The 11,506-nt window shown below is 36.5% G+C and overlaps 2 protein-coding genes across 2 annotated transcripts; one reads left to right on the forward strand and one right to left on the reverse strand.

The window, feature by feature from the left end:
- The first annotated feature begins 948 nt into the window (after positions 1–948).
- LOC116108708 (cold-responsive protein kinase 1-like) lies at positions 949–4,800 on the forward strand. Its single transcript, XM_031394936.1, has 6 exons — positions 949–1,027; positions 2,073–2,185; positions 2,522–2,732; positions 2,810–3,047; positions 4,030–4,180; positions 4,480–4,800. Exons 1-6 carry the CDS (start codon positions 949–951, stop codon positions 4,798–4,800), a joined length of 1,113 nt encoding a protein of 370 aa, XP_031250796.1.
- Positions 4,801–7,118: 2,318 nt separating this feature from the next.
- On the reverse strand, positions 7,119–10,865 carry LOC116108739 (clathrin light chain 1-like). The gene is made up of 3 exons (XM_031394973.1): positions 10,396–10,865; positions 7,918–8,071; positions 7,119–7,828 (listed from the first exon to the last, which is right to left on the reverse strand). Exons 1-3 carry the CDS (start codon positions 10,764–10,766, stop codon positions 7,373–7,375), a joined length of 981 nt encoding a protein of 326 aa, XP_031250833.1. The 5' UTR covers positions 10,767–10,865; the 3' UTR covers positions 7,119–7,372.
- Between the last annotated feature and the right edge of the window lie 641 nt (positions 10,866–11,506).

The raw sequence follows: 11,506 nt of genomic DNA on the forward strand, positions 1-11,506 counted from the left end.
GGGGTTTTTTAGAAATTTATAAAAATCTAAAATATCAAACTTTATTGGCATTCTATCTTTTCACTATTAGGAAACGAAAATCACTAATAGAACATGATGGAAAGTATCTGTTTGTCGTTTTTAAATCTTTTAGGTACCACTTGTCATAATGGAAAACCTTGGGTATTCGGCAGTTAATAACAGAGGAAGTGTGAACGAGAGTAGAGCAGTGAAAGCTGGAGACCAATCACTACTTTTATACGGTTCTCTCTTGTACTGTCACATCAAGTTATCAACAACAGAAGAAAAGAAACGTCAACAACTACTGCCTTCCTTATTAAATTTTTCCTAGTATTATAATAAGCGGTCAATTATTGAATTTTTTTTTTTTTTTTGGTTTATCAAACAAACAAATACAAATATACCTCAAAAACGAGAACAAAACTGGAAGAAAAGAAAAAAATTTCATGCCTTCATGTTCAACAACACGTATTGAGTTATCCTTCATCTACTTGTGGAAAGGTTGAGGACGCCTTCATTGTCAACTTCACTTTGTAAGTATTTTTAGCTCTTGGGCATTTGTTTTTTCGTTTCTCTATTTAAGTTTAGCTTCGTTTTTTAAGGTATTGAGAAGAGCTGGAAACGGTTCCTTTTTGCTTTGTTTTTATGGGCTGAATTTATCTTTTGAATGGGAATTGGGATTTTTTTTTTTTTTTTTTTTTTTGTGAATTTTAGAGTTTGAATTTTGGTGGGGATTTGATACATATTATAATTCAGTTGTTGTTGGTTAGTACGATGATTTTTTTGTTATGAGCCTTACTTGATGATTGATGTTTTTGTTTACCCTTTTGATTAAATGGATTTGGTGATCTGGGCATGAACCAGAATTTCTGATGTTGAACTGTAATTTGTGTTTATAAGGCATGGCTATGTGAAAAGGGAGATACCAACTAAACATCATTTACAGATATGAATTGTGGATGCTTTACTGGCTCATCTAAACACAGGAAAGGGGATGATGTGCCGCAGGCTTATCATGGCGTAGATGGTGAGGACTTTGTTAAGGAATGATTTCTTATGTTGAACGTTCAATCAGCTTTTTATATAAGTAAACTCTAAGTTAAATCTATTTGGTTGTGTGGATGTTTTTGTATGCAGTAAAATTTCAATAGCATCAACATTTCATGGGTGCTTCATGAACTTATGGGACATTTCTTATGGGAATGAATCATTGTATTTTGTATATGATTTATATTGAGTCAATTGTTGTTGTTGGTGTAAGTTAGAAGGGTGTATCAGTTTCTATTAACTTCTATTTGACTGTTTATAAGCATTATGTAATACATTTTGGCTGGAATTGAAGGCATGAGCACTCACATGTGCTATTTTCTATATGAACTGTGTGCAAAAGATTATTGTGATGTAACTTGATGCATAACCCTTTGTTGTAACACAGAAACAATTTACGTGTGGACTAAAGACCCTTTGTAGGAGTACTGTTCTTTTTTACCAATAGATCCTAGTTCTTTTTTCTCTTCAGAATCACTCCTCCTTACAGTTACATCTGTTCTATTTTTGTCAACTATAAGGATTTATCTTAAGAAGATATTTACCTGCATCTGCTGCAAGAAATTGCCTTCAACCGTATCTTGTAATTAAAATTTCAGGTAAATATACCATTAGTCCAACCAGCATGAACAGTGGGTAGATTTGACCTGCCAACACAACCTTAACAATTATGACATGTTTCCTGTGTCTCTTTTATTATTTTGTTCAAAATGGGAAGCCAAAAATGTTATTCTAATATGAAACGGTTATTAAGGTGCCTTTGCCAACTTCTTGAAGTTTTAAGCTATCTAATGCCCAATTAATGTCAGACGATATTCAAGGAAACTGGTTAAAGTACTTTGATGGATCATCTTAATTAAATGCTTTAGTTTGTTTTAGATGCCATTTCAGATGAGCTTTTGTTCTGACTCCTGTTGCGTATTTTATCACTTCACAGTTCCTTTTTCTTGCTCATGCATTTGTATGATTTTAGCTTTGTTCTCTTAATAAATTCTTTTGTTGCTTCTCTTTTTGATGTTGTCTAGGGCAATTACGAGGAAATGTCAACTATTTTTCCTACAAGGAATTGAGAAAGGCAACAGAAGATTTTCATTTAAGTAATAAGATAGGGAGAGGAGGTTTTGGAACTGTTTACAAGGTACACCAAAATCTGCAGATGGCTTAACCTATTAGGATGAAATATGGAACACTATTCAGTATCTTTCTGCATATTATGCATTCACTTCTTGATGGGCTAAATTTATGCCATTTATTTTTGTGGAAGGATATAAGTCACCCATATAGACTGGGGATCAGACATTTCTGTCCTTTTTCATTTTCTCTAAAATAATTTGTATGAAACCTGGTATCCTTTGGCTTCATGCTTTCCTACTATAACATAATGGTAGTATAACACAGGATAAGGGTATTGTTTTAGTCCATCTCATGTTTGCAAAACCTTTTATATGTATTAACTTGGTTGCCATGTTGCCAGGGAGTCCTAAAAAATGGAAAGCAAATTGCAGTAAAGACACTTTCTGCTGAGTCAAAGCAGGGCGTGCAGGAATTTAGAACTGAGGTCAATACTCTATCAGATGTCAAGCATCCGAACCTTGTTGAGTTGCTTGGGTGCTGTATTCAAGGAACCAAGAGGATATTGGTCTATGAATATGTAGAAAATAGCAGTCTTGATCGTGTATTATTAGGTAAATTCAAGCAGAAAACTGGAATTTAGAATTTTATACTGAGGAAGGTGAAGGGATAATTTTTTTTTCCTTTTCAGGTTCAACAAAAAGAAATTTAAAGCTGGACTGGAAAAAAAGATCTGCTATTTGTGTGGGTATTGCTAAAGGTCTTGCATTCCTTCATGAAGAACTTGTGCCACATATTGTGCATAGAGACATCAAAGCTAGTAATATACTTCTTGACGAAGAGTTAAACCCGAAGATAGGAGACTTTGGATTGGCTAAACTTTTCCCAGATAACATCACTCACATTACCACAAGGATAGCAGGAACAACGTATGTGATCTTTCAACTCTCCAGCTATTTCCTATTTGTTGTTTGTCATTGTACCTTCCTTGCTTTGGTTTAAGACTGACAAGAGAATGTTACTTGAGTTCCTGTCAAAAATTTTGTTGCAACGAGTGATCACTTTAGGATTTTGTTGGTGGCAGTGTGGATTTCCATTTTATAGGTTATTTATTGGACCTCACAGATGCTTATTCTGAATTAGACATCTTATTCATGCTGCTATTATTTCTACGGTTAAGGTCACAGTTAAGTCAAGCAGGATAGCTAGGCTTATGGTTTATAACATATTAAATTGTTTTAGGCATTTATGGACTGCAGTAGTGAACAAGCAGATTATCAACTTGGTTATGCAGTGAGAACTACATAGATGTCAACAGAACACCAGAAAAGAGAGTTAAAATAGAGAAATTTATCTAATTTTAGATGCGCAAGCAAAGAAAAGTTTCATAGTGTACTCTTGAGGCTAGTAGTCAAGCATTTGGATAGTATTGATGACAATAAAAGAGAGATTTTATTGACAATCTCAAAATTTTGCACAGGGTTATCTGAAAGTAAAGAACATTTGCTTCTTCACTGTTTCTTGGACTATTACTGATGAAATTCAGTGTAGATGTGTATATGTGCAATGCATTGAAATACTTCCACTGCTTTTTTATACTTCGGCCAACTTCCGTTCCTGCTCCCAAACCTCACTCATCTTGAATGGTTGCACTTTGAATTATTTATTTTTTCTCATTTTGTAAAATTATTTGCAACTAGATTTTCATTTCACTAGCTCGCTAAGTTGGGACATGTCAATGTGACTTGAATTTTTCCCTTCCAAGGAACATTTATTGAGTCTTTGTGACACCCAAATAAGCAGAGAGTTGTGTAGAATAGTATTTTTTGCACCACTCAAAGTTCTTTGCAAAAATTAAGGTTATAAGCGAAAGAAAACGCAGATCAACTAATGCTGTGATTTATTCTGTAGTGGCTATTTGGCACCAGAGTACGTATTGGGTGGACAGTTGACCATGAAGGCGGATGTTTATAGTTTTGGAGTCCTTGTACTTGAAATAATTAGCGGCAGAAGCAGCGGAAAGCCAAACTGGGGGGACATGTCAAAATTACTTCTGGAATGGGTGTGTTGCTTTCCTTTTTCAGTTTCTGAGGTTTATTGATGAATAAGTATATCATAGCTGTTTTCTTCTTTGCCATGTTCCCTTCCTTGGTTTCGCTTTCATATGTTTGCTTTCTGACAATTTTCCTGGTGAGGGTCATTCTTCAAGAATGGATCATTTTACTGGTGATAATTTGTTTTAACACTTAATTTGCTGTTAGCTCAATTTTTTGGAGTTGAATATTCATTTTTTTCTTATGTATTCGTGAAAGAATAATTTGCAAAATAATTCTATATAATGACCGGTCTTTCCTTCTATAGGCATGGCAGCTTCACGAAGAGGGAAGGCTCTTGGAGCTAGTGGATTCGGAGATGGAAGAATTTCCACCAGAAGACGTAATTAGATACATGAAAGTAGCTTTCTTCTGCACGCAAGCGGCAGCCAGCCGAAGACCACTGATGAGTCAGGTTGTTGAAATGCTTTCAAAGAATATTCGACTCAATGAGAAGGAACTTACAGCCCCGGGTTTTTTCCAAGATTCGGAAAGTAGTAGAGGAACTTCAAGTAAAAAATCAGCCGACTCTACTGTTAGTCAGATGAGTTCAGTACCAATTACCATCACTCAGGTAACCCCTAGGTGAAAAATGATATATATTCTTGCAGTTGATCCTCAGATGATCAACAAAAAGAAGAGCTTTGGTTGATGAGCAAAAGAATTATAGGGAAAAAAAACAAGACTTTAGGTACAGTAGAATGGAAGATTATTTCCGGAGCATGTTGATGTAAGTTGTAAGTTGTTCATTTCTCTAATAATAGTTGGTTCATGCCTTCATGGGTTAATTGTTAATTGAGTGATTTATTTTGTTGATGTGGATTATATGCAATGTGTTAGGATCCCACATTGAAAGGAAAAGGGTGGGTATGTGGGTTATAAAGGCTTGGACACCTTTCCTTGGCAAGTCAATTTTCCAAGGAGAGTTCTACTCAAGCCCATAAAAGACTCATGACCCAGCCCAAATTGTTGAGTTATTTGGGTAGGTTTCTATTAATTGGTATCAGAGCATGATCTTGCGTACGCGTGACAGGCTGACCTTGGCCCCGGACCCCTACCCCAAGGAAAGGGGATCCGCGAAATCACTTAAGGGGTAAAGAGATCGACGTGGAGCTCACGCAGTAGGACTCAGTGGGCTCCCTAAGGGGTCGAGAAGGAGAGTTGCTGACAGGCTTTTAGGCGAAGTAAAAGACTTAAAGGGAGGGCAGTAAAGGCCAATGAGGGCGGGCGCTTTTTGAAAAAAAGACCAACGAGGGCGTTGGGTCTTGAAGCGTGGGGAAATGTTAGGATCCTACATTGAAAGGGAAAAAGGTGGGCATGTGGGTTATAAAGGCTTGGACACCCTTCCTTGACAAGCCCGTTTTCCAAGGAAAGTTCTACCTAAGCCCATAAAAGGCCCATAACTTAGCCCAAATTGTTGAGTTATTGGAGTAGGTTCCTATCATAATGCAATGGCGGTTCTGTTTTATGAATGCTTTTATTATTTTTTCTTCGTCTTGATGACAATGAAATGGCAAAGAATGATTTACATTGTGCTAATAAATGAAATGGTTTTTATTTTTTCTAATGATCATCCCCTAACTACCCTTATTAAGAATTAAAGAATGATTCAAATTCAAAACCTCTTAAATAATACCATTGTTTTAAAACCCGGACCGGAGGGCAAACCGTTTTGCTGTCCGGGTCACGGTTCAATCGGTCCAACCGGTTGGACCGGTCGGTTGGACCGGTGATGTCAGCAATATTTTATTTTTAAAAAATTACATATTAACCCCTTAAATCTTAATATATTACAAAAATTCTCCTAAAAAAGTTTAAATTGGTCCCTAAAATTTTTATTTATTCCAAAAATACCCCAATAAAATTACCAATTAATCCCTAAACTTTTGATATATNGAGTGGGCATGTGGGTTATAAAGGCTTTGACACCTTCCCATGGCAAGTTAATTTTCCAAGGAGAGTTCTATCCAAATTCATGAAAGACCCATGATCCAACCCAAATTGTTAAATTATTGGAGTAGGTTCCTATTAATTGGTATCAGAGTATGATCCTGCGCACGTGTGGCAGGCTGACCTTGGGTCCAGGCCCCTACCCCAAGGAAAGGGGATCTGCAAAGTTACCCAAGAGGTAAAGAGACCGATGTGTAGCCCACGCAGTAGGACCTAGTGGGCTCCCCGAGAGGTCGAGAAGGAGAGTTGCTGACAGGCTCCTAGGCGAAGTAAAAGACTTAAAGGGAGGGTAGTAAAGGCCGATGAGGCCGGGTGCTCTTTGGAAAGAAGACCAACAAGGGCGTTGGGTCTCGAAGCGTGGGAGAATGTTAGGATCTCACATTGAAAGAGAAAATGGTGGGCATATAGGTTATAAAGGCTTAGGCACCCTTCCTTGGCAAACCGGTTTTCCAAGGAGAGTTTTACCTAAGCCTATGAAAGACTCATAACTCAGCCCAAATTATTGAGTTATTAGAATGGATTCTTATCATAATGCAATGGCGGTTCTATTTTATGAATGCTTCTATTATTTTCTCTTCATCTTGATGACAATGAAATAGCAAAGAATGATTTACATTGTGCTAATAAATGAAATGGTTTTTATTTTTTATAATGATCATCCCCTGACTACCTTTAAAGAATGATTCAAACTTAAAACCTCTTAAATAGTATACCTAAAAATCTTAACTACTCGATTACCTAAAGATAGTTATAATTCTTCTTCCTAATTATTTTTTGTGATGGTATAACAAAAGCCGCTAGGATCCTCTCGTAAACAAATCAAGATTTAAATTTGGTAATTACAAAATAAAAAGAATTGAATCAATAAATAAGTAAAAACACCCGTGTCATGAGATCTTTAAAAGCTGAAATCAAGAAACCTAAATCCCTGAGGAAGTTTTGAAACAAAAACAAAAATTGTCTGGAAAAATAATTTCATAAACCATATTGGAACAATGACCAACTCGAAATATCAATTCATACAATACTTCCAAAGAGAATAAGAACGACACTCCACGGTCTAAGCCGTGGAGAATTTGAGCTACCCAGACATCATCCTTGTATGCTTAAATCTTAATGAAATCTTCAACAAAAAGAATAAAAATCTTAAGATTTAAAAAGGAGTAAAAGAATAGAACAAGAGGGAGCTGTAGAATATGTAATGTAGTCAATCATGCAGCCAGTGTTGGCTCGGGTTCTGTGGCAGGCTGATCATTAGCAACTGGAGCACCTTCTTTGGGTGGATCTGAAGAACCGTTTGAGGTGGCATCTTTAGCTGGAGACTCGGGCTTCCCTTTTGCCGATGCCACAGCCTTTCCGTCCTTTCCATTTGTGGCGTCCTTTCCGTCTTTGGCATCCTTTGCCGGTGGTGGTGGGGGTGGGGGTGGCAACATGTGAGGTGGAGGGTTGTGTTTCAGCTTCACCAGAATATGCCGCATTCTTGACAGATCAGTGGGTTTCCCCGGCTTAGGACCCTGGACGACTGTTATTGACGGTTTCTTCTCTTGGTCCTTCTTTCCTCTCTTCTTCTCAATGTTGGGAACCTCATTAGGAATGAGTTCTGCTATTGCTTTCCAGTATTGCTTATCGGCCTCCTTATGAAACTTCTCTTGATTAGCCAAATATAACTGTTCCAGACACAAACCAGATTTATTAAGTGTCAACAAAGCCCTGCAGTCACTAAACTAGGATAGTCAAATTTCCTAAAGTTATATACCTTCTCCCTTTCTCTGTTATTAGTCTTGTTAGTCTCTATATTCAGCTTTCTTTTCTCATAGAAACCGCGTTTATACTCTTCAGCTTCTTCAATTATCTGAATTCTCATCTCCTTCTCCCTTTTCTCCTTCTCCTCAAGTTGAATTGCATTTTGACTGCACCAGGAAAATGCTATTTCAACACAATAAAATCTTCATTGGCAGGTAATCAATACAGCTATTACTCCTTTATAATATCCACCAAGAACTAACACGGATAGAGTTCCTATTAAAAGAAACAGTTAAAGAGGCCTTAAATTCTATATAAAGTGTTTCTTTCATGAGTGGCCTAATAAATAAGCTGTGCAGTTACCAGATGTAGAAGTATTCTCCATTATTTTGGTGATTGGAACACAGGCTCAGAAGCCTGGCATCATGCACATATTGCAATCTAACAACTTAACAATTCACAAAGGTCTTCCTTTGCCTACGGAAAAAATTGACGACTCATCAATACATAGAGCTTCTTCTCAAAAGTAATATATACAAATTCATCAATACTATTATTTTTTGCTATGAAACAAAAAGTTCATCAATACTATTAGCTTTTAGAAAGTTCTATGAAAGCTGCAACTTACACACTTTGCAAAGCATAACGTACACCACAGGCACAAAGACTATAGGCTATCAACAACTCATGTAATTGGATTCTTGAAACACAAGAAAACATGCAGCATACATCCACTCTAGGAATTTCCTAAAAGATCTATATACATTGTCATTCTAACTGGGTAAGATCGTGACTGTTTTCACAGTAAAACATCAAATTATGGCAGTTTCTCATTTACTACAAAGCCAAACTTGAATTTTTAAGGTCTAACAGTTGAGAGTAATGGTATTTGTACCCTTCTGGCAAAATAACTCCACCAAACATTAACTTCAATGGCTCATAAATCACCGCAATACTATTAAACCCACAAGCTTAATCCAAAGAAACTGTCCAAAAATAGTATTTAAGTTCAGATAATCCGCTCATTTAAAAGGTTGGATCTAATTAGAGGCTTGTCCTGTGGATCCAAAAACAAGCTCATCTCACTGTGTTGATATCAGTTAATAAATAAAATGGAGGGCTTTTCAAGATTGAAGGCACAAGATCTTTAGGTCAAATATGTCAGGGTATTAAATCTAACAACCATTAACCTTGAACCACAATTAGCAACTAACCATGGTATTTAAGTTCTGCATTCCCCACATGCATCTAGCTCAAATCAACATAAACTTCTTACATGAGGGAGATATAATAGGCCATGTCATTTAAAGAAAATCAATGTAAGACTTAATGGCTCTAATTCAAAATATGGAGCATAATCTAAAAAAGATTGGATCAAAGTAGTGACTAAATAACTTGTGAAATCTTAAATGTTTCAAAAATTGTGTTAAAATACACTTCAGCTTTGCATCTAACAACAATGGATTTAGAATACTATTCAGTATAAACTCAATCTTCCAAAATTAACATAATCTAAAATAGATTGGATCAAAGTAGTGACTAAATCTAAAAATTTCCTAATTCCTAGACAACTGCATGCGCAGATCTTTTTCTTTCATATCCATATGAAACTGGGTACATGTATTAATAAAAATACAGTATAATATAAGCATCAAAGAAAAGCACAACAACCAACAGCTAAAATAAGCAATTTCACACATACACATGCACACCAAAAGACATAATTTTCAATAGCCAAATAAATTCTATTGGATCATAATAAATCAGGCTACCAACAATGAGGATGAATATGTCTAAAATAATTCAGAGCCTAGATAAAACAAACTAACCTCAACAGTAATTGTTTCACAAAAGGAAGGAACCATTTAAATTTCTATATATTTACTAAAATCAAACGACTAAAAAGCAAGAGAAACCTCAATCTAACAGTAACAAAGTTAAAACACAGAACCAATTTGGTAACCCAAAAAGGATATTTAATTCAACGCAAGTATAAATTATGACTGCAGAACTAAGTAACAAGCTTCTAAATCTGAACATAGTCAAGCAACCTCAATAGACATAAAAACACAAAATTGAACCAATTTTAAATAGAGTCATACAATTTAAATAAAATACTTCAGCAAACTACATCAATCAAACTCCACGGAGCAATACGAATCACTGAATCAACTCATAACATTTGAAACATGGCACGGATCTGAGAAAATACACTAACTACAGCCAACAAAAAACACTTCAATTGAATAGATTATGTCAATCGTCACAATTTTCGAATAAGATATCACACACCAATGCAACAGTACTGTACACTAAATCAGATCTAACCACTACTGCAACAAACACGACAGATCTGGGCAAATCCACACACAACGCCACGACTAATTAACTAAAAGTTCATCAATTAACTTCACCAACAGTTCACCTAACTTAAATACACCTAAATCAAAGCTTAGCAAACAAAGCGATGGATCTGATAAGACAAACTAACCGGCGCCATTCGCGTAGAGCAAAGCCTTCCTCGGGCTCCATATCGGTGGGAGGCGGAAGAATCGGACCATCGGAAGCAAAAACGCCGTCATCACCATAACCATTACCGTTACCGTTACCATTCTCAACGTGAACAGACTCGAAGGGAGATTGAGAGTAGCCAGGTTCCGGATTGTCGTAACCAAAGATCTCGGAAGATTGAACGTGATCTACGGCCACGTCACCGTGATCAGCTGAGAAATCATCGGGAGCGGAGAAGTTAGAGTAGGAGCCGTAGTTGGAGTACTCTACGTCGTCGTTGAAGGGATGGCTATTTGAAGTATGGATTTGATCTTCGTTCTCCATGCTGAACGTGTCAAACGACGACGACATTGTGAGAATTTTGCGGTGAAATTATTGATTGAGCTTTTGGTTGGTTCAAATCTGTGTCAAAGCTCAGGTTTTCTATTTTCTTCTGTTCGGTGGTTTTATACTCTGCTTAACTAAACAAGGAAAAGGGAATGATTCTTCCGGAACAACAAAACGACGTGGTTTTGGAGTTTGGTGAGTGGCGGTTGTGATTGTTGCCTAGGCAACGGCGCAACGCAACAATAACGTCAATTTCACTGTTGGGAAGTGAGTCTAAATTATATTTTTTAACCATGTTGTCTAAAATCTTTTTTATTTTTTAAAGAAAATATTTTGATGACTATAAACTAAACCCTCTTCAAATTAAGCAAAAGAGCAAACGACATGTTCCTACCCAAAGATTGGCAAAAACGTAAGTTTCCACCCCTAATTTCATCTATATCAGATCCGCACCCTTAAAGTAACACATTCAATGAACTCTATATATGTAAGGGTACAATTACCAAATAACCCTCCATTCTTCTTTGTCTTCCCCTCCTCATCTCCATTGCCATTGTCATCACCCAACCACTGTTGGTTGTGGCTTTTTTTATAGACAGATGGTGGGCGCTAGTGGGTGAGTGGAAAATGGTTGTTTTTTCAACAATCTAATCTCCCAAAATTCAACAAATTAACCCCAATCAATAGCCAAACAAACTACAAACAAAAACTTCTACAAAAATCACTCTCAAACAACTCCAAAAATCAAATAAAACCAACCAAAA

Source organism: Pistacia vera, unplaced genomic scaffold (assembly GCF_008641045.1).
Source record: "Pistacia vera cultivar Batoury unplaced genomic scaffold, PisVer_v2 Contig568, whole genome shotgun sequence".
Classification (NCBI taxonomy): Eukaryota; Viridiplantae; Streptophyta; class Magnoliopsida; order Sapindales; family Anacardiaceae; genus Pistacia; species Pistacia vera.

Coding starts and splice junctions, on each gene's coding strand:
- LOC116108708 (XM_031394936.1), top strand. CDS start 949: ATGAATTGTGGATGCTTTACTGGCTCATCTAAACACAGGAAAGGGGAT. Junction 2,733..2,809: donor TCTTGATCGTGTATTATTAG/GTAAATTCAAGC, acceptor TTTCCTTTTCAG/GTTCAACAAAAAGAAATTTA. Junction 4,181..4,479: donor CAAAATTACTTCTGGAATGG/GTGTGTTGCTTT, acceptor TTCCTTCTATAG/GCATGGCAGCTTCACGAAGA.
- LOC116108739 (XM_031394973.1), bottom strand. CDS start 10,766: ATGTCGTCGTCGTTTGACACGTTCAGCATGGAGAACGAAGATCAAATC. Junction 8,072..10,395: donor GCTCTACGCGAATGGCGCCG/GTTAGTTTGTCT, acceptor TTCCTGGTGCAG/TCAAAATGCAATTCAACTTG. Junction 7,829..7,917: donor ATAACAGAGAAAGGGAGAAG/GTATATAACTTT, acceptor TGTCTGGAACAG/TTATATTTGGCTAATCAAGA.